Genomic DNA, 25,898 nt, shown 5'->3' on the forward strand with positions numbered 1-25,898 from the left:
ACTTGATGCTGCTGCAATAATTTAATAATAAAGGAGTTGATATCCCATCACCTACCCAGCTCACTGGCTTTCTGATATAATGATGAAAAGAAGAATCTTGGGGGATAAAACTCTTTTTTTGTTCCCAGTGCACATGGTCATAAAATTAATTTTTAATTTTAATGTCATCTGGAGGATACATGCAGTGCTGCTCATATGTATCAACATCACTGGGAAACCTTTGTGCTGCCTACAACAAATATATTGGAAATAATTGGTCATTTATTCCCAAAAAAAGGAGAGAAAGGGGCTTTGTGGGGGCTCTGTTAGGTTTTTTGTTTGCTGGGACTGGAAGCAGAAGTACAGAATCCCAATCAGAAATAAAGTTTGCAGTTGGTTTGTTTGCTGTGACCATGAAAATGGATTTTTTTAGCTGCAAACGTTTACAGCATCTTTCAGCTCTGGGGTTGCTGCTTCATTTTTCAGGCCTGATTGTCACCTGTGTGACCCAGCTGTGGTTTCAGTCCCCAAAATATTAAAGAGACTCCAGAGGAAGATGAGTTCTATGGAAGAAAACTGCCAAGCTTTTCTATGTCATTAATGCTGTTTTCTTTACTTGAGGAATGATTCTCTTCCAGGAGTCTGAGCAGCCCAGACACTGAAAATTAAAATGGATTTTTCCTCCTGGTGCTAGAAAACCAGGACCAGATGTTTGCTGCAGGAATCCTGGAGATGGGACACTGATTTCCATGGGGTTTTGTACTCTTTCAGCTAAAGGCAGTTAGAAACTGGAGGAGAAAAGCTTAAATTTGGTGTAATTTAGAGCTGGTTGATAATATTTCAAAGCATGAATTGGTAGGACTGGGATTTTTTTTATTTTTTTTTTTTATTCCTGCAAGATCTGTGAATATTTTTGAGTTGCAGTGGGTGCAAACTGAGTGAAAATGGATGGGGGGGGAAATCACATGAATTACAAGGATGTGTTCTGAGCATTGTGGACTAAAAACCTAAAAACTAACTCAGAAAATGATGAAGTTTTGCTCTAGAAGAGTAAAGATGGTTTAGGGAGGCTGCATGGGGCCTTTTGGGTCTCAGCCTTGCTTTTTGTTGATTTATTTCAGTTTTTCCTGAGGAATACCAAACTGAATTCAAAGGAATAAATAAAGGGAAGATGGCAGCTACCTAACAGTGATGCCTTTGATTCACAGGACTTGCCTGTTTTCACATGAGAAAAAAGTGTTTATTCAAAATTTAATCCTGGCACGAGGCCAAAGTGCAGCTCATGACAAGGTTGCCCAAACTGCATTTGTAAAAAGTTTTATTTTTCCAATGTATTGACTTCAGTTTTTATTTCAACTTTTAGAGCTGGTTTTTAATCATCATTTTTCCACTAAGGATTTTTTTTTTTCTTTTTCTTACAAACTGCAGCAAATCTGTTGTGCAGAACACACCAGCTGGAAGGCTGATTTATTTTAACAAAAAATTCAAGTTTAAGTATTTCCACTCCATTTTCATTTTAGAACTTGTGGTTGCAGGTACATTAATCTTTTAATAGCATTAATTCTCTGTCTGACTCTTCTTTTTTTTTTTTTTTCCATTAAACTATTTGCTGTTCCTCTGAAATGGCTTCTCCAAAGGGCATTACTCAGTTTCACAGCTTATATAAAAAAATAAATAACTGTCCATCAGTTGAGCTGAAGCTTCAAAATCTTCTACAGTTTTTTTTGAAGTCCACAGACCTGTGGTTGAATGAAGAAATGCAGCTGAGTAAAGATGTATTTTGGTGACAGCTCTTCTTTTCCTTCCCTGCATTTGCTTTGTTTGCTGACTGCTTTCCTGATGTTATTTGAGGATTATAAGCTGAATATTATTTAGTCATTGAGTTTTTGTCTGGTTGCAGTATTAAAAAAGTAAAAAAAAGTTGAAGAATATCAGTTAAATAATTTTTATTGTAATTTCTTCTCTTATTTGCTGGTATAATGCCCAATTTAATGTGTTTTAACAGATTAATGCTGACACAGAAAAGGAAGAAGGTGAAGAGTTTGAAGACAGCATGGATGTTTTTGATGACAGCAGTTCTAGTCCTTCTGGTACTCTAAGAAATTACCCTCTCACCTGCAAAGTTGTTTATTCATATAAGGTTTGTTGCTTATTTTGCCTTCTATTAGAGAAATTAATTATCCAGAAGCCAACTCATAGCTGTGGCTGTTGGGAGCTGTGGATTTGTCAGCGTTTTGCTCATTAAATGCACATTAAAATCCTGGTTGCACCTCAAACCCTGGGGTCAGTTTTGGGTCCCTCCTGGCAAGAAGGACATTGAGGGGCTGGAGTGTGTCCAGAGAAGGGGAATGGAGCTGGGGAAGGGTCTGGAGCAGAAATCTGAGCAGGAGCAGCTGAGGGAGCTGGGGGTGTTCAGCCTGGAGAAAAGGAGGAGGAGGGGAGAACTTCTGGATCTCTGCAACTCCCTGAGAGGAGCTTGGAGTGAGGACAGGTCAGGCTCTGCTCCCAAGGAACAAGTGATGGGAAAAGAGGAAATGGCCTTAGGTTCTTCCAGGAGAGGTTTAGATTAAATATTAGAAAAAATTTCTTCCCCAAAAGGGACCTTCTGGCTCTCTACAACTCCCTGAGAGGAGGTTGGAGCCAGGGAATGTTGGGCTCTGCTCCCAAGTTACAAATGATAGATCAAAAGGAAATGGCCTCAAGTTGCCCAGGAGAGGTTTAGGTTGGATATTGGGAACAATTTCTTCCTGGAAAGGGTTGTCAGAGCCTGGCCCAGGCTGCCCAGTGGTGGAGTCCCCATCCCTGGGGATGTCCCACAAGGTGACACACAAGGTGAGTCCCATAACCTGGGACAAGAAAGATTGCTCTGCATCTTCCCAGGGATATTGAAGGGATTATTATGGGATCAGAGGATGGCTGAGGTTGGAGGGATCTCTGGAGATCTTGAAGGGCCTGGGGGTGTTCAGCCTGGAGCAAAGGAGGCTGAGGGGAGAACTTCTGGATCTCTGCAACTCCCTGAGAGGAGGTTGGAGTGAGGAGGGGTTGGGCTCTGCTCCCAAGGAACAAGGATAGAACAAGAGGAAATGGCCTCAAGTTCTACCAGGAGAGGTTTAGATTAAATATTAGAAACAATTTCTTCCCCAAAAGGGACCTTCTGGCTCCCTAAAACTCCCAGAAAGGAGGTTGGAGTGAGGAGGGGTTGGTTTCTTCTCCCAAGGAACAAGTGATAGAACAAGAGGAAATGGCCTCAAGTTGCACCAGGGGAGGTTCAGATTGGATATTGGGAACAATTCCTTCCTGGAAAGTGTTGTCATTCCCTGTCCCAGGCTGCCCAGGGCAGTGGTGGAGTCCCCATCATTCCTGGAGGGATTTCCAAGCCCTGGAGCTGTGGTGCTGAGGCCATGGGGCAGTGGTGGCCTTGGCAGTGCTGGGTTCAGGGTTGGACTGGATGATTCTTTTCCAACCAGAACAATTCTGGGAAAACCACAGCAGTGCAAAATCCATCCCATTGTGAAACATTTAAAGTACAGTTCAGCAGACTGAAGTCCATGCATCAACTCAGATGGCCCTGTCTGGCTTCCAGGGAACCATTTGTGTGCCTGCTGCCAGGGGATGTTCTGATTTCTCTTGGGGAGCTGCTGTGGCAATGTTAGCACTGAAAATATCAGTGTTTGGCTGTGGGGGGCTGGACAACAAAGTTCTTTGTCCTGTGGTAGGGAAACCACCATTCAGGAGTGGAAGCTCTGCTGACAAACCCCATTCATGCTCTGTGCTACTGCCAGGACCCCCAGCTCAGCTGCAAATCCAGACTTGCTCTTAGAATAAGGAGAAAAATCACAGAATTATTTTGATTGGGAAGGACCTCTAAGAAATTAAACCATCAACCCAACACCACTGTGCCAACTCAACCTTGTCCTGAACTGTCCTGAAGTTTTTTTTTTTACTCCTCCAAGGATTCTGACTCCACCACTGCCCTTGTCCCAGTGCCTGGCCACTCTGAATCAGTAATCAGGATCTAAAAAATACATAGGGTGGCACTCAGGGTGCTTTCTTCTAACCCCTTGATGGAAAAAAAGGTCTGTAGGTATACAGAGAAGCCCTGATAAGTATAATTGGAAGTTTGCTGCATCCTAAATATTTCAATATTTTAGAAAAATGTCATTTTTAAGGGAGGTCTGGATGGAATATTCCTTACCCTCCCTATCCTGTGCCCCTGGAAACACATCTCCCAAATCTCCCTGTTGTTATTTACTCCAGGCTTCTCAGCCAGATGAACTGACCATAGAGGAACACGAGGTGTTGGAGGTGATTGAAGATGGAGATATGGAAGACTGGGTAAAGGTATCATTTCCCTCAGCTCATTTTCTTTTCCCTGCTGCTTTTAGAAACGGAGCTGGGGAGGGGAGGAAATAATTGGCTTCTTTCCAGAGGGGTTGTGCATGAGCAGAGCATCTCTTCTGTCTTACAGGCAAGGAACAAAGCAGGACAAGTGGGTTATGTGCCAGAAAAATATCTGCAGTTCCCCACCTCCAGCAGCCTCCTGAGCATGCTCCAGTCCCTGGCAGCCCTGGACAGTAGATCACACACCTCCAATAATTCCACAGAGGTTGACTTGGTCTCTGGCAGCTTGAATGGAGACTCCAGTGGTAAATACCAGGGAATAAATAAATAGGATATTCAGCTTGTTCTTGAAAGCATTCTGCATCTTGGGGGGGGTTGGTTGGATGGTGCACAGTAGAATTTTTTCTCTCCTTAGTAGTGCTCTGTCTCGTCTCAAACCTGCATTATTTTATTTCTTGGAGTTCAGATTGGCCTGGTTTGGGGCCAGGATAGAACTCATCTTCCATCTGGTAATTTTTCTAAGTAAAATGAAGGGAAATTGAACTAATTTAACACAAGGATTCTAGAATCATAGTATCATTAGGTTGGAAAAGACCTTTAAGATGGAGTCCAACCATAGAAGCTTGTACATAACTTATTCCTTTTGGTTTTAACCTCATGCCAATCACACTCTTTGTTTGTTTTTTCCTCTTCCATTCTCCAGTCTGTTTTGTCAAAGCACTTTATGACTACGAGGGCCAGACAGATGATGAGCTGTCCTTCCCAGAAGGAGCCATCATTCGGATCTTGAACAAGGAAAATCAAGATGATGATGGCTTTTGGGAAGGAGAATTCAATGGACGTGTTGGGGTGTTCCCATCAGTATTGGTTGAAGAGCTCACAGCTTCAGAAAATGGAGAGACTCAGTGGATTGGAGATATTCAGGTATGGCATGAGTGGAGGTGATAGCTTAGAGTCATAGAATCACAGAATCCCAGAGTTTCAGGGGTTGGAAGGGAGCTCTGGAGCTGATCCAGCCCAACCCCCCTGTCCCAGCAGGATCCCCCAGGGCAGGACACACAGAACACATCCAGGGGGGGTTGGGAAATCTCCAGAGAAGGAGACTCCAGAACCTCCAGGATCAGAACCATGACACTCTTGATGATTCCTGGAAGTTTTAGGACATGCTGGGGAAGCATCACTGGAATTTAAACTTGTTTTTTTAGCAGGAGGGTAGCCTGGCTGGCTGGGGGTGTCAGGATGTGTGTTCAGTGCTGGGGGATGCAGGAATAATTCCTACATTCATCCTGTTGTTTAGAATCACAGAATCACAGAATGTCAGGGGTTGGAAGGGAGCTCTGGAGATCATCTGATCCAACCCCCCTGTCCCAGCAGGATCCCCCAGGGCAGGACACACAGAACACATCCAGGGGGGGTTGGAAAATCTCCAGAGAAGGAGACTCCAGAACCTCTCTGGGCAGCCTGGGCCAGGGCTCCCTCAGCCTCACAGGGAAAAAGTTCTTCCTTCTATTTCTGTGGAACTTCCCACGTTCCAGCTCCACCCCATTCTTCCTTGTCCTGTTCCTGGGCACCCCTGAACAGAGATTGTCCCCTTCCTCTTGCCCCCCAGCCCTCAGCTCTTGATGGACATTCAGAGATCCCCTCTCAGCCTTCTCTTCTCCAGCCTCAACAGCCCCAGGGCTCTCACTCTTTCTTCCCAGCAGAGATGCTCAAGTCCCTTCAGCACCCTCCCAGCTCTCCCTTGGCCTCTCTCCAGTAGATCCCAGTCTCTCCTCAACTGGGGAGCCCCAAACTGGAGCCAGCATTCCCAGTTTGGTCTCCCAGAGGCAGAGCAGAGGGGGAGGAGAACCTCCCTGGATCTGCTGGACACACTTTTCCTGATGCCCCCCAGGATCCCACCAGGACACATTGCTGACCCCTGAGGAATTTCCTCTCCACTGGGACTCCAAGGAGCTGCTTCCCAGCAGGATATCCCTGGATCTGCACTGGTGGTCGGGGTTATTCCAGCCCAGATGGAGGACTCTACACTTGGCCTCATTGAACTTCACAAATTCCACCTTTGCTCATCTCTCCAGCCTGTCCAGATCCTGTGGGATAGCAGCACAACCTTGAAATTAGTTTGTTAGGACAATTTTGGAAGGCTGCAAGGATCTGCTGCTTCCTTAGGAAATAAAAACAAAAAATCAGATATCATTCAAGGGGAAAAAAAAAATCAAAACCAATTTAGAAGAACAAAAAAACTTACTTTTGGGTGTCTTACCCAGGCTAATAATGAGCATTCTGGCAAGTGTAACAGATTTATGAATAAAGGCAAGGATTGGGGTAAAAAGGAAATGAACCAAAGGAGAAAATCCACAGTCTGTTTCCTGTAATGAATTTATGCCACAGATTGAGACATCAGACACAACCTGGCAATAAGAGAATTCCAGGCTCTCTCAGCCCTAATTTAATGTTTTTTTATCTAAACCCATTCTGTATCCTCTCAATTTTCAAAGGGAGAATACTGCCAAATATTGTATTACAAGAATTTTTGTATTTTCTTGAGCAACCTGGGCTGTGGGAGGGGTCCCTGCCCATGCAGGGGCTGGAACTGGAGGAGCTTTAAGGACCCTTCCAACCCAAACCCTTCTGTTATTGTGTGAAATGTCCTCATTTTTGGTGTAGTTCTATAATCCTTACATCATTTTAAGAAATAAATTGTAATGGTGGCTCTGGGGTGCTAAAAACTGGAGTTCCATGTTCCCTACCAAGTAATGTCTCCAGTATTTTTATTCTCTGTTTGGAGAAGAATGTGAAAACTTTAATTTATCTATATATGCAGTTGAGTTGGGATAAAACTCAGGATCTTAACACTTCTGTGGGAATGGATATGGAGAGGTGCACTTGGCTAAATGGCTTCTTTCAAATAACCTGCAAAAGGTCTGCCTGAATTACCTGGCAGGGGATGAAAATTTCTGCTCAGAGGCAACCTATGATTTAAGAAAAAAAAAAAAAAAAAAGGATTATCACTGTTGGATGTCTGGGCTTTCCTTCCCAAATGTACCTGGTAGCACTTTTCACTGCTGGTTTCTTCCAGATGAAAGTTTTTAGCATACTGATGTGTCAGAGAACTTCTTGTACCTTGGGATGTACATAAAAACTTGAGGAGTAAAAGCTCTCTGCAGCCCCTCTGCCTTTTTTTAGAGTGGGGGGCTCATGCCAACCCCATAAATTCAGTAAGGCCAAGTAAAAGGTCCTGGACCTGAGCAAACCCAAGCACAAATCCAGGTTGGGAGGAGAATGGGTTAAAAGCAGCCCTGAAGAGAAGGATTTTGGGGTGTTGGGTGAAGAGAAGCTCAAGATGAGCCCAGAAACCACCCAGGTCCTGGGCTGCATCCCCAGGAGTGTGAGCAGCAGGGCAAGGACAGGGACTCCCACCTGGAGTACTGGGTCCAGTTCTGGGGTCCCCAACAGCAGAAGGAGATGGAGGTGTTGGAGTGAGTCCAGAGGAGGCCATGGAGATGCTCAGAGGGTTGGAGCAGCTCTGGAGCCAGGGGGAGAGAGTTGGGGGTGTTCAGTCTGGAGAAGAGAAGGATTCAGGGAGACCTTGGAGCAGCTTCCAGTGCCTGAAGGGGCTCCAGGAAAGCTGGGGAGGGACTTTGGACAAGGGCCTGGAGGGATGGGACAATGGGCAATGGATTTAACCTGGAGATGAGATTTTTAGGAAGAAATTGTTTGGTGTGAGGGTGCTCAGCCCCTGTCCCAGGTTGCCCAAGGAAGCTGTGGCTCCCCCATCCCCTTGCAGCTTTTGATAAAAAGCCCAAAGTCCATCCCAGGTGTTGTGCCTGTGGGTACAGACAGGATGGGGAGGATATTTCCCTCAGGGTGTTTATCCTGAGGGAAATTTAGGTGGAGAAAAATCACCTGAGACTGGGGAAGTTCCTAACCAAGAGCATTGATGACTTAATTATAGGAGTTGTGGCTGCCCCATCCCTGGCAGTGTCTCAGCCCAGGTTGGATGGGGCTTGGAGCAACCTGGGCTGTGGGAGGGGTCCCTGCCCATCCAGGGGTTGGAACTGGAGGAGCTGGAAGGTCCCTTCCAACCCAAACCCCTCTGAATTTCTCTGCTTTTTTAACCCAGGTATCCCCAACCCCAAAGCCCAACAACACTCTGCCCCTGCTGCCACTCTATGACCAACCTCCCACCAGTCCCTACCAGAGTCCAGATAAAATTGGGTCTCAGTACTTCCCCAGATCACCATCAACTAATGGTAAGAAATTTTTTGTGAAACAAATAAAAAAAATTATTTAAAACCTGCTAAATGCTGAAATGAGATGATTCCCTTTTCAGGGGGTGGACAGGGCTGGGGGGGGGGGATGCTACTTTGGGTTTTTTGCACCTTAAAGTTAATTCCAGCAATACTGAGCAGTTTGTTTGGGATGGGTTGTTGCTTCTTCTTTCAGAAAACAGCTTCAGTTCAGAGTCCCCAGGATTCTCCCAGCCTCCACGGGTTCCTCCTGAAACTTCCTATGGCAAACTCCGACCTGTAAGTCAAAAAAAAAAAAAAAAAAACCACAGGATTTTTTATTTTGATGGGTGCTCCAAGACGAGGCCAAATCTAGAGAAATCAGGAAAGATTCATTCAAAGCCAGGGGGGTGATGCTGCACTTGATTATTTGGCTCTCTTGTGTCCTTTAAATCCAATTATTTTGTATAAAACTGTGGTGTCTGGGGTGAGCAGAGCAAGGAGAGGTCTGATCAGTCCCCTTGGGTGACACCTCAGATGTGTCAAAAAGCTGTAGAACAGGAGAGCTCTTGGAGATGAAGTGAATGCTTGAGGAAAACAAAGCTTTAAAGATGACCTTGAACCTCCCCCCATCCCCTGCCCTTCATCTGAGCTGCCCTTCTGTACTTTCTTTTTATGGATTGAATTCCTGCATCTCTCTCTGTGGGGCATCTGGATCATGAAATTGAACCTGGGAGGAAATTAAACCTCTAATGGCAGTCAAATAAATGTTGATCAAGTGGTACTGGCTTTGCAGGCAGGTTATTTCTGGTCTTGCCCCATGTAATAACTGGAAAAAAAGTGGTCAAAATAAATGCCAGCACACTTTAATCATTTGATTTGTACAATTTCCTCTTCTCCAAGGTGCTCCTTGCCAGCAGCTTGATGTAAGATCCTTGGGAATCAGCTTCATGGAGAGCTAAAATAATTTCCAAACCTCTCCATTTGAGGGTTTTCTATTAAAAATCCTTATGACAATAAGGTCTGTGTATTTTGAGATGTCTTTACTGCCTAGAAAGAGAGATTTGGGGAGGAAAGGAATTTCATCACTTAGAACTTGTGAAATGCATCTCCTGGGATTAACTTTGAAATCAAATTTTGGAGTTTCAAAGTCCCAAACAAGATCAGATTAAGATGTAAATTTTTTTTTCTCCTTTTTTTTTTTTTTTCTTTTTTTTTTTTCCTGGCATTCTCAATGAATGAGGTTGCAGAAAAAGAGCATTTTTAGATTCTCAGAGTGTTCAGATATTACAGTCAGTGAGTAGCCTTACTCATTGCTGTTCAGAAGGCAGGGGTAGTTTCTTGCCAACTGACTTGTCTTTTCCAGATACTACTACATTCTCTTGCCTTAATTAAAAGGATTTTTCTTAGTATTGCACTTCAAATAATGCCTGGCTGGAAAATATTGTGAAGTTTGTCCTGCTGTTGCTTCACAATCCATGTTCATAGCCAGTTGCTGTGGTGGATTTTGAAATCACAAGATAAAAACCCTGCATGAAATGTTGGTGGCCCTCCAGGTAATCTCCATCAGGAGCAATAATGAACATTATTGATGAGGCAGAGTGTAAAAATAGAATCAGATTTCAGGTGTGGGTTGCTCAGTGATTGATTAAATAGGAATAAATTGATTAAACAGATGCCACAAGGCATCTTCCCAGCCCACAGGAGGTCCAGGCATCAGGTTGCAGCTTTTGATAAAAAGTCCAAAATCCATCCCAGGTGGATACAGGCAGGATGGGGAGGTTATTTCCCTCAGGGTGTTTATCCTGTTGTCACCCTGGAGAAAAATCACCTGAAACTGGTGGAGTTCCTAACCAAGAGCCTTGATGACTTAATTAGAGGAGTTGTGGCTGCCCCATCCCTGGCAGTGTCTCAGCCCAGGTTGGATGGGGCTTGGAGCAACCTGGGCTGTGGGAGGGGTCCCTGCCCATGCAGGGGTTGGAACTGGAGGAGCTGGAAGGTCCTTTCCAAGCCAAACCATTCTATGTTTCTACAATTTGATGCATTGTACCACATCAGCAGCAAACAGTGCTTGAGTGTTGCTTACTACTTAATTAAAACAGACTGTAATTAAATCAGAGCTTCTTGGGCTCCAGGAAAGCTGGGGAGGGACTTTGGACAAGGGCCTGGAGGGATGGGATGAGAGGAAAGGGTTTCCAGCTGCAAGAGGGGAGATGGAGAGGAGATGGGAGGGAGAAATTGTTTGGGGTGAGGGTGCTGAGCCCCTGTCCCAGGGTGCCCAAGGAAGCTGTGGCTGCCCCATCCCTGGCAGTGTCTCAGCCCAGGTTGGATGGGGCTTGGAGCAACCTGGGCTGTGGGAGGGGTCCCTGCCCATGCAGGGGTTGGAACTGGAGGATTTTTATGGCCTCTTCCAACCCAAACCAGTCTGGGATTCTGTTATTAATTGGAGACAACTGGACCTGAATTCAGCTGCTTCCTCCCCGTAGTTCTGTTGAGCACAGAATGGCTCAGGTTGGAACAGACCTCAGAGATCATCTCCTCCCAACTTCCCTGCCATGGGCAGAGGTGCCTCTCAGCTCCACCAGGTTGCTCAAAGCCTCCTCCAACCTTTGAACAAATCCAAGGATGGAACATCCACAACTTCTCTGGGCAAAGTGTTCCAGAGTCCCCACCCTCATATTGAAGAACTCCTAAAATCCCATCTAAAGCTTTTCTCCTTCAGTTTAAAACCATTTCTCTTAGTCCTGTTGCTGGACACTCATATGAAAATTCCCTCTCCAGCCTTCCTGATTTTAATACTGACAATTTGGGGAATTTTTCTGATGGTTACAGGCTGGTTCTGGTTGTTTGCTGAATGGGGCTGCTTCCAGTTGGCGGCCGGTCACCAGCGGTGTCCCCCAGGGATCAGTGCTGGGCCCAGTCCTGTTCAATATCTTCATTGATGACTTGGATGAGGGGATTGAGTCCATCATCAGCAAGTTTGCTGATGACACCAAGCTGGGGAGAAGTGTTGATCAGCTGGAAGGCAGGAGGATTCTGCAGAGGGACCTGGACAGACTGGAGAGATGGGCTGACTCCAATGGGATGAGCTTCAACAAGGCCAAGTGCCGGGTCCTGCACTTTGGCCACAACAACCCCATGGGGAGCTCCAGGCTGGGCACAGAGTGGTTGGAGAGCAGCCAGAGAGGGACCTGGGAGTCTGGATTGACAGGAAGCTGAACATGAGCCAGCAGTGTGCCCAGGTGACCAAGAAGGCCAATGGCATCCTGGCCTGTATCAGAAACAGCGTCACCAGCAGGTCCAAGGAGGTGATTCTGCCCCTGTACTCAGCCCTGGTGAGGCCACACCTTGAGTACTGTGTTCAGTTCTGGGCCCCTCAGTTCAAGAAGGAGATTGAGGTCCTCGAACAGGTCCAAAGGAGGCAACTGGGCTGGGGAAGGGACTCAAACACAGATCCTATGAGGAGAGGCTGAGGGAGCTGGGGGTGTTGAGGCTGGAGAAGAGGAGGCTCAGGGGAGACCTCATTGCTCTCTACAACTCCCTGAAAGGAGGCTGGAGCCAGGGGGGGGTTGGGCTCTTTTCCCAGGCAACTCTCAGCAAGACAAGAGGCCATGGTCTTAAATTGTGCCGGGGGAAGTTCAGATTGGATATTAGAAAGAATTTTTTCACGGAAAGGGTGATCAGACATTGGAACGGGCTGCCTGGGGAGGTGGTGGACTCGTCGTCCCTGGAGACATTTAAAAAGCAACTCGATATGGCACTGAGTGCCATGGTCTGGTGACTGTGGCAGTAGTTGTTCAAGGGTTGGACTCGATGATCTCTGAGGTCCCTTCCAACCCAGCCTATTCTATGATTCTATGATTCTATGATTCTATGATTCTATGATTCTATGTTTCAGGTGCGAGCAGCTCCACCCCCCCCTACGCAGCATCATCGCCGCCCGACAGAGAAGATTGAGGATGTGGAGATCACCCTGGTGTAAGGACTGGACTAGTTAAGTAGTAGTGCTACAATCAAGACCAAACACCTAATTTGGTCAAGTCTCATTTTTTAGGCACCTTTGCATGATGAAGACTTTTAATAGAGCAAGAGATAGGGAGGATTTTACGTGGCAGTGACATGGTGGCTTCCTTCCCACGGTCGTGAATATTTTGTGCCTTTTTTTTTTTCTTTTTGGTTGTTTGGGTTTTGGGTTTGTTTTTTTTTTTTTTCCTCCTGGTTTTTAGTTTGGATTTTGATTTCTAGGCATCATTACTTCCTCTCTTAGCACAAACCCAGGTGGGCCATGCAGCACAGAGGATTGCCTTGGAGCAGGTTTCTCTCTTGGCTGGAGATGGTTGGGTTTGATCCAGAGGGAAAAAAAGCCTCATCCATGGAATTTAGTCCTAGCCTATTCCCATCACCTGCATTAGTACAGTATATTACTGTTGCCATAGGAATGTGTTAAAACTGATTAATTCTTCAAGTAGCATCACTTGGTGAGGTGTGAAGCAGAGCAGAAAAAGGGAACTGGAAAAAGAAGTCTTAAGGAGAGGCTGGCTCCTCTTGAAACCCCATGCAGGAAGGAAGGAACAGGAAAAATGAGCTTCTAGGTGAGGAAAAGGGATGTGGCTCACATGGTGTTGACCCCACGAATGGAAACCTCTTCCATAACTCCCAGTTAAACAGAACAAAGTGTTCTTTGCATTAATATTTATGCAGTCCAGTTAGTAATAGAATACCTGATATGGAGGTGCTGAATTAGTAGCAACATCTTGTTCCATAACATAAACCAACTGGTAGAGAAGTGAGTTTGATTTTTTTTTTTTTTTTTTTTTTTGTCTAGGATCTGGAAATTGAGCTTCGATTTCTTTATTTTATTTTCTGAGCAGATTTTGAGGGTTTTGGTTTCTTTTTTAGTTTCATTTTGGTTTTTTGTTTTAAAAAACCAACTATTTGGGTCACTCTTATCCCAGTTATTGCCATGTACTTTATTATCCAAGGCTAGCAGTGTATCTTTGTCATCAAAACATCTGGTTAAAGTTAGGAATTCCATGTAGAGCATTTATGTGCATTATTTAGGTTGGGTTTTTTGGGTTTCTTTTTTTTTTGCATCAGATGGTCCTGTAGCATTTTCCCACGTGTAGCCAAAGCCAGAGCTCCAGGAAAAGCTCTGAGTCCTGCAAAGCCTTCAAAATGCCTTTGTGGCCAAGATTTAGGGGCTCAAATTACTCTTAGGCAAGAAACAGAGGGCAAAAGAATTTCAAAACTCATCTTCAATCGGGGATCTCTGAAAAGGAATTTTTTTTGTTGTTGTTGTCACATGAAAGAAAAGGGCAGAGGATATTCCTGAGGTTTGACATGGAGAGGAATGATGAGAGGAAAGGGAAAAACTGGATGCAAACAGATTTGGGGTTTTTTTTTTCTGTCCTTATTGAATTATTTTCAGCAACCTCCAGCAGATCAAAACTTGAGTTAAAAGGCATCACAAGGTTGGGTTTTTTGAGCTGTTTTGTGGGTTCTGTTGAATGCGCTCTTATGTCTTCATTTTTTATTTTTTTTTCTAAGCCAGTAAGTTTTCTACTTTTTAGTTTACTAACAAGGGCTATTTTTTTTTTTTGAGGCTGCATCTACTAAAAATCAAAAAAAAAAAAAAAAAAAAAAATCATCTAACATGATTTTATCATAAAGTTTGCACATCCTTGTAAATCCCAACCCAAGCTGGGTCTCCGAGACATTTGTGTTTGCCAATCTCCTTTCCCAGTGGGATCTTTAACCAAGAGTGGGGCTGTTTGAAGAAAAAAAATTCATGGATCAGTTACAAAATGGGTGACTGTCCAGTGAAGTCTTCTCCATATTTTTCATTCTTTTGCACCTCTTGTCCTGTTGATCTGTTTGAGGTCTTTTTTATGTGTTTATCAAACTTATTCTTAAGTTTAAAAAATTTTAAAAATGTAAAAAAAAAAAAAAAAAAAAAAAAAAAAGGTTTTTAAAAAAAGATTTAACTGTTTGCAAAACTTTTGAAAGCTTCACAATGCAGAAGTAAAGCAAGCATTGCCATAAAAATGTTCACATTCAATTTCTTTGGCCAGTTCTGTGTCCTTCATACCCGGACTTTCAAAATTCCGAAAGTGTTATTTAAAAGTCTCTTTAGTTGTATTTTAAAATATTTTCTGTAAGAGCTGCTAATTTTATTTAAAAAAGAAGAAAAAAAAAAAAAACCACAAAAAAGAAGAAAAGTTGTAAAAATATGCCTCCTTTTTACCTAGGATTTCTTCATACAGGGCATGTATCCGACGTATCATCGTGTACAGCGTCAGTACACTGAAAGCATAGGTGCAGATGCTTTCTTTATATTGGCTGTAAAAAGTTTGTATTTATTATGTATAAAAAGTTGAATAATAAAAAAAAAGTGGAACTAAACTCCTTGCCCTCTCCTTGATACAGACACCTCTGGCAAAAGCCTTTGGAGATTCGGGATGTGGCTGAGGGAGAAGGCAGCGTTTGGGGATAAAAATGTTCATTTTTTGGGTGGGTTGTTGTTTTTTACAGTTGATGCTTTCACGTGGAAATTTAAATTTCCTGCACTGGAAGACATTTCTGCACATGGTTAAATCTGGGGCTGGTGGAGCAGAAGCTGAAGAGCCCAGAACCCTCCCAAGTCCTGGGGGCATCAGAAAAACACAGAGAGCACTGAGGGAGGGGATTCTCCCCCTCTGCTCTGCTCTGCTGAGACCCCCCCTGGAGTCCTGTGTCCAGTTGTGGAGTCCCCAGCATCAGAAGGACACAGAGCTCCTGGAAGGTGTCCAGAGGAGCCACTGAAATGCTCAGAGGGCTGAGCAGCTCCCTGGGAAGCCAGGCTGAGGGATTGGGGGTGTTCAGCCTGGAGAAGAGGAGGCTCCCAGGTGAGCTCAGAGCAACCTTCCAATATCTGAAGGGGCTCCAAGAAAGCTGGGGGAGGGCTTTGGACACAGGGGGGTAGGGAGAGGAGAAGGGAAATGGGTTAAAACTTGGAGAGAAAGGGGAGATTGAGGTTGGAGATGGGGAAGAAATTCTGGAATTTGAGGGTGGGGAGAGCCTGGAACAGGTTGAGAGAGTTGGGGGTGTTGAACCTAGAGAAGAGGAAGAGGAAAGAAGAGAAGGAGAAGGAGAAGGAGAAGGAGAAGGAGAAGGAGAAGGAGAAGGAGAAGGAGAAGGAGAAGGAGAAGGAGAAGGAGAAGGAGAAGGAGAAGGAGAAGGAGAAGGAGAAGGAGAAGGAGGAGAAGGTTCTGGGGAGCCCTTGGAGCAGCTTCCAGTGCCTGAAGGGGCTCCAGGAAAGCTGGGGAGGGACTTTGGACAAGGGCCTGGAGGGATGGGATGAGGGGGAAGGGTTTCCAGCTGCAAGAGGGGAGATGGAGAGGAGATGGGAGGGAGAAATTGTTTGGGGTGAGGGTGCTGAGCCCCTGTCCCAGGGTGCCCAAGGAAGCTGTGGCTGCCCCATCCCTGGCAGTGTCTCAGCCCAGGTTGGATGGGGCTTGGAGCAACCTGGGCTGTGGGAGGGGTCCCTGCACATCCAGGGGGTTGGAATTAAATGAACCTTAAGGTCCCTTCCTACCCAACCCACTCTGGGATTCTACAATTAATGCAATCTTTAAATACCCCTTCAGGGTGGTATTTATATGAGGAGCAAAATCCTGCCAGAAATGGAGAGCCAGTACCAAAGCTCCAGTTACCCAAATAATTGCTCAACAGCCTTTGTGTAATTAGGCTAATTGCATAAAGAAAGAGTGGGGGAGAGTGCTTGATAATGACTCTTCAGAGTGATTGGCCTTTAATAGGGTCGATTTTCCTCATTGTGTGAGGAGTATTTCCACCTCATCCCAAACCTCTCCAGCTTTAAGCTCTCCCTTTCCCAGTTACATTTTTGTCCCCACCACTGGGAAATGAGCCACCAGCTCCTTTCTGGCTCATGTCAGTGTCTCAAAGGTGAGTGATTTTTCTGTTAGATGCTGACATGAGCTCTACATCCTGATTTCCTCCTGGTTTTTCCTTCCAGCTCTTTGGATTCCAGACTCTGGTTTCCCCCTGTTCCATCAGCTCCTGAGCCCTGGGTTAGAGGTTTCATCTTCCATTCCCCCTCTTCACACAGAGCTGCTCCACAGCCTTTCATCATTTTCCCCCTGAGCTCCTGCAGCCTTTTCCTCTTAGAAATCCCATCTTTTTCTTACTATTTATTATTCACTCCTCCAAAAATGACTGTCCTGCCTTGCTGCTTTGACCTTTTTTAGCATCTTGCTCCTTGCTGGGCTCCTTTCCTTGCTGCCTCACACACAAACCTCTTTCTCTGTTTTTGGTTTTTTTTTTTTTATCACTTCATCCTCAACCCCATCAATGATGCCATGGTTTATATTTTTTCCATTTTTTTTTTTAACACACCCTCAACTTTTTCTCTTCCTCCCTTCCCTGAAAAACTGGGACAAAACAAACCCAGCAGCCAGGACCACCTGAGAGTCCTGGGGGACAAGAGGATGCCCATGGCCCAGGAATGTGTCCTGGTGGCCCAATGACATCTTTGGGGGCATCAATAAGAGCATGGCCAGCAGGTTGGGGGAGGTTCTCCTCTCCTTCTGCCCTGGTGAGGTCCCATCTGGAGGATTCTGTCCAGTTCTGGGCTCCCTGGTTCAGGAAGGACAGGGAAGTGCTGGAGAGGGGACAGCAAAGGGCTAAAAAGGTGAGGAGAATGAGGACATCTCTCTGATGAGGAAAGGTTGAGGGATTTGGGTCTGTTTGGTCTGGAGAAAACTGAGGGGAGATCTCATCAATGCTTTTAAATCCTGAGAGGGGGGGTGAGTGTCAGGAGGAGGGGGTAAGGATCTTCTCAGTGACAGGATAAGAGGGCACAAACTTGAACATCAGAAGTTCCATCTAAACAAGAGGAGGAATGTGTGGCTGATGTCTGTGATGCACTCCTGGGCACACAGGTTTCCTTTTTCAGGGCTCTAAGCAGTTGTCTTTGTCTTCCTCACCTTCCTGCTGAGGCTCCAGCTGGAATACTGTGTCCAGTTCTGGGTTCCCTGGTTCAGGAAGGACAGGGAAGTGCTGGAGAGGGGACAGCAAAGGGCTAAAAAGGTGAGGAGAATGAGGACATTCTCATTCAGGGTTGGGTAGGAAGGGACCTTAAAGATCATTTAATTCTCTGATGAGGAAAGGCTGACGGATTTGGGTCTGTTTGGTCTGGAGAAAACTGAGGGGAGATCTCATCAAATGCTTTTAAATCCTGAGAGGGGGGTGGGTGTCGGGAGGATGGGCCACCATCTCCTCAGTGGTGGCCACTGACAGGACAAGAGGTAATGGGCACATATTTGATCACAAGAAGTTCCAGCTAAACACGAGGAGGAATTTCTTTAATTTTTAGGGTAGCAGAGCCTTGGTCCAGGCTGCCCAGAGAAGTTCTGGAGTTTCCATCTCTGGGGACATTCCCAAACCACCTGGATGTGTCCCTGTGTGTCCTGCCCTGGGTGATCCTGCTGGGACAGGGGGGTTGGACTCAATCATCTCCAGAGGTCCCTTCCATCTCCTAACATTCTGGGATTCTTGCCTTTAAAGACAGCACAACTTAATTCCATGAAAGTCTCTTCCCTTTGAAGTCCCTTCCCACCTGAGGGACAATCCACTGTTGCTGTCCTGTGCCTGCAGGTGGTTCTGACAGCATGGGGGGGGCTGTTTAGGGACATTAAAAAAAAAAAATTAAAAAATAATAATAAAAAAAAGGTGCTGAATTAAAAAGCAAAAGCTCTGTGGTTAAATATTCTGCTTGGAATGTTTTGAGAAGCTGGATGTGGAACTTGGCCAGCACAAAGGTTGGAGTGTTGGGCAGTGGGACTGGGACTGTCTCTGTTAGAGCCAGGGTCTCCTCAGATGCTTCCTGGGTTCGAGGTTGAACATGGGGAAAAAATCCTTGAATTTGAGGGTGAGGAGACCCTGTCCCAGGGTGCCCAAGGAAGCTGTGGCTGCCCCATCCCTGGCAGTGTCTCAGCCCAGGTTGGATGGGGCTTGGAGCAACCTGGGCTGTGGGAGGGGTCCCTGCACATCCAGGGGTTGGAACTGGAGGAGCTTTTGGGTCCCTTCCAACCCAAACCAGTCTGGGATTCTCTATATCTCTCACTATTAAAAAGTAAAGAAAAAGAAAATGAAAGCCCCACCCTCTCCTCCAAATAGAGAATCTTTTGCTTCTCTGTGTGTAACCTTGCTACTTGGCATCTTGCCCTTTTTTCCTGCTCCCTCTTCCAGCAAGGTCCCTGCAATTAATAACCTGGAAATCTCAGCCCAGCAGAGGCAGGAGGAGGAGGAAATCCACCTTAATCAGCTTTTCCTTCTCCTGAGGCTCCCAGGAAGCTTGGGAGGGAGGAGGATGCTGAGGAATGAGTCCCATCTCCCCACATTTTTCTCCATTTTCTCTAAATAAAGATGATGGGAGGGATGGGGGGGAGTTGGCTGCCCCCTTCTATCCTCCATCTGTCTGCTTCTTTTGAAGAGGGGAGCTCAGGGATCCTGAGCTCTCAGTTCAAGGCTGAACAAGGGGAGGCTGGAGAAAGTGAGGGATAAAAGGAGAGAAAACTTAAGTCAGGGATGCAGCAAATCAGCCAGTGAAATAAAAAAAAATAAAAAAAAAAACCAACAAAAACAGCTAGAAAAAATGCTGATGTGCTTCTTATACCAAGTAGTTTCCTACTCCAGGCATTACCCAGGGGGATGGAGGATTCCAGCTCCTGTTGAAGGATCACTGTAGTGAGTGAGTGTCTGCATTGCAGGGCAGTTCATCCCAAAAATAAAAGCACTGCAGTGAGACAGGGCTGGAAAAGGAAAGAAATCTCCCTGCTTGGCAGAGTTGGGCTGGAACAGGCAGGAGATGTGTGGTGAATGCCCTCCCCTTCTGCTGGCAGCACCCAGAGGAGGAGGAAGAGGAGGAGATGGTTGTTGAAGTGCAGATTCTCCCCATTTATTTTTTTTTTATTCTGTTTGCAGAGCCTGGGTACAGCCAGGGCACTGCTGGTGTTCACTGCAGAAGCTGCTGTGGTTTAACATGCTGGGATGTGCTCTGTATCCCAAGGGAAAACTCAGCCCTCCCCCACCTCAAAAATCCACCCTGGAGTTATTGTTATCCATAGGCAAAGCAAGAGGGACTTTTCCCAAGGGAGTGGAGTGGTAGGGCAGGGGGTGATGGATTAAAACTGGAAGAGGGGAGATTAAAATCAGGCATGAGGAGGAAACTCTTCACCCTGAGGGTGCTGAGCCCCTTTCCCAGGGTGCCCAAGGAAGCTATGGCTGCCCCATCCCTGGCAGTGTCTCAGCCCAGGTTGGATGGGGCTTGGAGCAACCTGGGCTGTGGGAGGGGTCCTTGCACATCCAGGGGTTGGGACTGGAGGAGCTGGAAGGTCCCTTCCAACCCAACCCAGTCTGGGATTCTCTGATTCTGTGACAGTGCAACTTGAAGGCTCCAGGGAGCCCTTGGAGCATCTTCCAGTGCCTGAAGGGGCTCCAGGAAAGCTGGGGAGGGATTTTGGACAAGGACATGGAGTGATGGGACAAGGAGAAATGGTTTCAGGCTGAAAAAGGGGAGATTTATGTGAGATCTTCATAGAATCATAGAATCCTAGGGGTTGGAAGGGACCTCGAAAGATCATCTAGTCCAACCCCCCCTGCCAGAGCAGGGCCCCCTAGAGTACATCCCCTAGGAACGTGTCCAGGTGGGTTTTGAATGTCTCCAGTGAAGGAGACTCCACAACCCCCCTGGGCAGCCTGTTCCAGGGCTCTGTCACCCTTACAGTAAAAAAATTTTTTCTGATATTCAACTTGAACCTCCTATGCTCCAATTTACACCCATTACCCCTTGTCCTATCACTGGTCACCACTGAGAAAAGCCTAACTCCATCTCCCTGACACTCACCCCTTACATATTTGAAAACATTGGTGAGGTCACCCCTCAGTCTCCTTTTCTCCAAACTAAAGAGACCCAGCTCCCTCAGCCTTTCCTCATAAGGGAGATGTTCCACTCCCTTAATCATCTCAGTAGCTCTGCGCTGGACTCTTTCAAGCACTTCCCTGTCCTTCTTGAACTGAGGGGCCCAGAACTGGACACAATACTCCAGGTGTGGCCTCACCAATGCAGAATAGAGGGGGAGGAGAACCTCTCTTGACCTACTAACCACCCCCTTTCTAATGCACCCCAGGATGCCATTGGCCTTCTTGGCCACAAGGGCACATTGCTGGCTCATGGGCATCTTCTTGTCTACCAGGACCCCCAGGTCTCTTTCACCTCCACTGCTCTCCAGCAGCTCAGCCCCCAACCTATACTGGGACATCGTGTTGTTCTTCCCCAAATGCAAAACTCTACACTTCCCCTTGTTGAATTTCATCATGTTTCTCCCTGCCCAACTCTCCAGCCTGTCTAAGTCTCTCTGAATGGCAGCACAGCCTTCTGGTGTGTCTTAGGAAGGAAATACACCCATGTGTTGCCACAGAGCTCAGGGAATGCCAGGTCCCAATCCAACCTGCAGGATTTCACTGTGTGGGAATGCACAGGGGGGTTTGGTGCCTTTCCATCAAGGATCCCAGAACCATTTGGGTTGGAAAGGAGCTCTGGGATCATCAAGCCCAACCCTTGATCCACTCCCCCCATGGTTCCCAGTGCCACATCCAGTCCCTTCTTCAAAACCTCCAGGGATGGAGAATCCACCCCCTCCCTGGGCAGCCCATTCCAATGCCTCAGCACCCTCTCTGGAATGTATTTTTTTTCCTAATATCCAACCTAGCCCTCCCCTGGCAGGGCTGGAGGTCAGGTCAGCATTGGCAGTCAACACCAGAGTGGTCCTGGTTGTGGCATCAGGGAGATAAAAGTGAAATGGGCCCAATGGGAAGAGGCAGCTCCATTAAAATATTGGATTGAGGAGCTGGGGATGCCCTGGGGGCTCATTTCTGTTCCCTGCTCTGACATCAACCTCCCTGCACAAATCCTCTGTGCCCCTGTGTCCTGTTTGTAGCAAGATGCCAGTGTCACCTGAAGGTTTCTTTTACAAAGATAAATCTGTCATGGAGCTGTGTTGATGAAGCACCCTTCCATTTTTAAATCAGTTTTATTCCCCTCCTCAATTTTTACCTTTTTTTTTTATTTTTGGTTTTCAGTGGAGTGGCTTTTGGTTTAATTTTTTTTTTCTTCTTTAATGCAGATTCAAAAGCAAATGCTGTGAGGTTATGCTTCTGCTCTGGTGTAATTAGTTTTGTCTACTGTAATTGCTTCTCCTTTTTTCCCATTGTTTATTGAAAGATGAATGAATTTCCAGCTCTGGTTGCATTGGGAATGCTGACAGGAGCTTTTTAAAATCCCACAGCACAGCTTTTTGTCTTTTTTATTCAGCTGAAGCCTGCAGAGTGGACCAAATTCAGCCTCACCTCTGTGTCCCAGGCAAATTACTGCACTAATTAATTTCTTTAAGAATGGAGCCTCCTTCCTCCTTAACACAGGGGACATCTGAAGGGAGGGCACTCTGTCTGCAGGTATCTAATGTGAAGAGAAAACAGCAAACAATCTTGGAGTAACTTGCTGAGTAAACCTGCATGAGGAGAGAGGAGAGGCTGATCATTTAAAAGTACAGTTAAACGGTTTTAAAAAAATATTTAGTCTGTTATTAATTTCACATCCTCCTTCATCAAGCTCTCTGGGTTTGAGAAGTGAGGTGTGATCCATTGCCTTCTGCTTTTCTCTCTTCATCCTCCCTTGGTTCAGTGTTGTGGTATGAGCAGAGTTGATTTTAAAACAGAAAAATTGGGTTTTTCCTCAGGAATTATCATAGAATCCTGGATTGGATTGGGTTGGAAGGAACCTTCAGGATCATTATCATTTAATAACTGAGCCAACAGTGTGCCCAGGTGGCCAAGAAGGCCAATGGCATCCTGGGCTGGCTGAGGAACAGCGTGGCCAGCAGGTCCAGGGAAGGGATTCTGCCCCTGTGCTCAGCTCTGGGGAGGCCAGAGCTTGAGTCCTGTGTCCAGTTCTGGGCCCCTGAGCTCAGGAAGGAGCTTGAGGTGCTGGAGCAGGTCCAAAGGAGGCAACTGGGCTGGTGAAGGGATCCAGCAGAAATGCTGTGAGGAAGGGCTGAGGGAGCTGGGGGTGTTGAGGCTGGAGAAGAGGAGGCTCAGGGGAGACCTCATCACTCTCTCCAACTCCCTGAAAGGAGGTTGGAGCCAGGGGGGGGTTGGGCTCTTTTCCCAGGCAACTCTCAGCAAGACAAGAGGCCATGGTCTCAAGTTGTGCCAGGGGAGGTTTAGGTTGGACATTCGAAAGAATTTCTTGCTGGAGAGGGGGATCAGGCATTGGAATGGGCTGCCCAGGGAAGGGGTGGATTCTCCATCCCTGGAGCTCTTTCCAAAGAGCCTGGATGTGGCACTGAGTGCCATGGGCTGGGAACCACGGGGGGAGTGGATCAAGGGTTGGACTTGAGGAGCTCTGAGCTCCCTTCCAACCCAGACAATTCTAGGATTCTATGATTCTATGAATTCCAACCCCTGGATGTGCAGGGACCCCTCCCACAGCCCAGGTTGCTCCAAGCCCCATCCAACCTGGGCTGAGACACTGCCAGGGATGGGGCAGCCACAGCTTCCTTGGGCAACCTGGGACAGGGGCTCAGCACCCTCACACCAAACAATTTCTCCCTCCCATCTCCTCTCCATCTCCCCTCTTGCAGCTGGAAACCCTTCCCCCTCATCCCATCCCTCCAGGCCCTTGTCCAAAGTCCCTCCCCAGCTTTCCTGGAGCCCCTTCAGGCACTGGAAGATGCTCTGAGGTCTCCTCAGGAATTAGATGAGAGAAATTATTGCTTCTCCTTACAGGGAATCATAGAATCTTGGAATGTTTTCAGTTGGAAGGGACTTGAAAAGCAGGGAAGGGTGCTGAGTGTGGCAGCAGGGTAGAAGGCAGAGGAGGGGAGTGTGGCTGAAGAACATCAATGGTTATGAGGAAGCTCAGTAATGCTGGGAGACAACAAACTGCTGGGCAGCACTTTGGGATGCCAGAAGGGAGAGACTCCATGGAGGAAAGCTCCTTTTGGCTCCTGTTTTTCCATATTCCTTTTGGCAGAGCTTTGGAAGGAAGACAGAGGGAAGCAGTGAGTGCTTGGGCTTCCCAGGAACTTGAGTGAAAGCATCTGAGCCACACTTGGGCCACTTGAGCCAGAAGAGCTGAGACTAAGCCAGATAATAATCACTTGTCAAGGTAGGGAAGTGGCAGGAGGCTTTCTGAGGCCTTTTCTGAGTTCAGTGACTGAGAAAATCCAGCTTTGTGCTAATCCAAGAATGCCACAGCCTTGTCCAATGGAGTTGCTGGTCCCAGTAAACTCCTGCTGCCAGCTCAGATGTGTCCAGAACTTTGATGGGTTCAGTTCTGTACCAGCAGAATGGGTTTTCTCTCTCTGTGTCCCTCTGAGATGCTCAGGGTTCTGCAGGTTCCTTTTCAGGCAGTGGGGTGAGGGAATATCCTGTGCTGGAGGCTGTAACTGGTTCAGCAGAGACCAACCAGTGCTGGGACTGGTTCAGCTTGGTCTGGGTGGCCACAGGACCAGGCCACAGGACTTCTGAAATGAAAAAAAAACAAACTGGGAAAACCATTCAGATTTTTTTTTTTTTCTAGTAGAGCAGATTTCATTAGGAAACGTTGGTTTGGCAAAACTTTTAATTTGGGAGAGGAGAACCTCAGCCCCTGGTGAGCCTTGGCTGGAAAGTTTTGTCTTCCCCTGGATGGGAAGGTCACAAATTCCTGTGTCCCCACATACACTGCTGGGCACTCCTGGATTTCCATTGGAAGCAGCCCTTTTTCCTAGGATCAAGGACCATGGGAGCTGCCTGCATGGAGCTGGAAGCCCAGGAGGAATATGCAGAGATGCCTTTAATGGATTCTTGGACTTTCCTGCCAGGAATGGGGACTTCTCCCTCATTCCTAGTACCAAGGGCTTCTTTTGGGGCAAGGCAATCAGGATGCACTGATCCTTCCTCCAGTTTTTCCAAAATGGGTGGGTAAGAGTTTTGGTTTTGTTTTTTTTTTTTTTTCATCCAGAGTTTTAATGGAAATTTAATTACAAGTTTGAAACTTTCCAAATAGGGATTTTTGACGTGTTAAGACTTCTGAACAAAAATGCCACGTTTTGAGTATTCCCCTGAGGAAAAGCCTGTGCAGATTTGAAGTGGAAGCTCAATGCAGTGCAGGACACAGCCCCAGGGGTGTGAGCCCCTGAATTCATGGCTGGGAGTGACTTTGAGGGAAAGCAGCAGAGGAGAGAGCTGGATGGACCCAGAGGTGCATCAGTAAATCTGCTGCTCTCACCTCCTTCAACCCAGCCCCTCATCTCTTGAGTGTGCCATAGAATCCCAGACTGGATTGGGTTGGAAAGGACCTTCAAGCTCCTCCAGTTCCAACATCCCTACAATAAGGGATGATCCTGGGCAACCATCTCTGGATGGCCCTGCTTGAACCAGATGACCTCCAGATGTCACTTCCAACCTCCACCAGTCCCTGAGATCCTTTCCCAGGAAGCCATCCCATCAGCTTTCAAACAAAGCAGCCCCAGAGCCTCAGACAGAAAACTCAGGTGTTGGCTTTTTACAACAAATACTTAATAATTTACTATGAGAATTTTTTTCCCCACTCAGCTCATCTCAGTTTTATCCCTTGCTGGGGCTGCTGCATGTTGTGTAAATTAAATGTTAGAACGGTTTGGGTTGGAAAGGACCTTAAAGATCATTTAGGTCCAACCCCTGCATGGGCAGGGACCCCTCCCACAGCCCAGGTTGCTCCAAGCCCCATCCAACCTGGGTTGAGACACTGCCAGGGATGGGGCAGCCACAGCTTCCTTGGGCACCCTGGGACAGGGGCTCAGCACCCTCAAATTCAAGAATTTCTTCCAAAAATCTCACCTAAATCTCCCTTCTTTCAGTTTGAAACCATCCCCCCTCATGCTATCACTCCATGTCCTTGTCTGAATGTGGCACTGAGTGCCATGGGCTGGGAACCATGAGGGGAGTGGATCAAGGGTTGGACTTGATGATCCCAGAGCTCCTTTCCAACCCAAGTGATTCTGGGATCCTTGCTGGAAAGGCACCAAACCCCCCTGTGCATTCCCACACAGTGAAATCCTGCAGGTTGGATTGGGACCTGGCATTCCCTGAGCTCTGTGGCAACACATGGGTGTATTTCCTTCCTAAGATCTCACATAAATCTCCCCTTTTCCAGCCTTAAACCATTTCTCCTTGTCCCATCACTCCATGTCCTTGTCCAAAGTCCCTCCCCAGCTTTCCTGGAGCCCCTTCAGGCACTGGAAGATGCTCCAAGGTCTCCCTGGATCCTTC

At 46.7% G+C, this 25,898-nt stretch overlaps 1 protein-coding gene and 1 long non-coding RNA gene across 4 annotated transcripts in view; one reads left to right on the plus strand and one right to left on the minus strand.

Annotated features, from left to right (window-relative positions):
• Positions 1 to 14,948, plus strand: part of FCHSD2 (FCH and double SH3 domains 2) — a 239,321-nt gene extending 224,373 nt beyond the window's left edge. For all 3 annotated transcript variants that reach the window (XM_071763988.1, XM_071763904.1, XM_071764071.1), the window contains 7 exons: positions 1,985 to 2,119; positions 4,237 to 4,320; positions 4,448 to 4,625; positions 5,024 to 5,244; positions 8,441 to 8,570; positions 8,764 to 8,846; positions 12,445 to 14,948. In XM_071763988.1, the coding sequence (XP_071620089.1) occupies positions 1,985 to 2,119; positions 4,237 to 4,320; positions 4,448 to 4,625; positions 5,024 to 5,244; positions 8,441 to 8,570; positions 8,764 to 8,846; positions 12,445 to 12,528 (915 nt within the window). In that variant the 3' untranslated portion in view covers positions 12,529 to 14,948. The remainder of the gene's footprint in view (positions 1 to 1,984; positions 2,120 to 4,236; positions 4,321 to 4,447; positions 4,626 to 5,023; positions 5,245 to 8,440; positions 8,571 to 8,763; positions 8,847 to 12,444) is intronic.
• LOC139804350 (uncharacterized) lies at positions 5,667 to 7,990 on the minus strand. Its single transcript, XR_011729353.1, has 3 exons — positions 7,738 to 7,990; positions 7,231 to 7,289; positions 5,667 to 6,407 (listed from the first exon to the last, which is right to left on the minus strand). It is a non-coding gene; the product is annotated as an uncharacterized lncRNA (long non-coding RNA).
• Positions 14,949 to 25,898: the final 10,950 nt, after the last annotated feature.

This window comes from Heliangelus exortis, chromosome 1 (assembly GCF_036169615.1).
Source record: "Heliangelus exortis chromosome 1, bHelExo1.hap1, whole genome shotgun sequence".
Lineage (NCBI taxonomy): Eukaryota > Metazoa > Chordata > Aves > Apodiformes > Trochilidae > Heliangelus > Heliangelus exortis.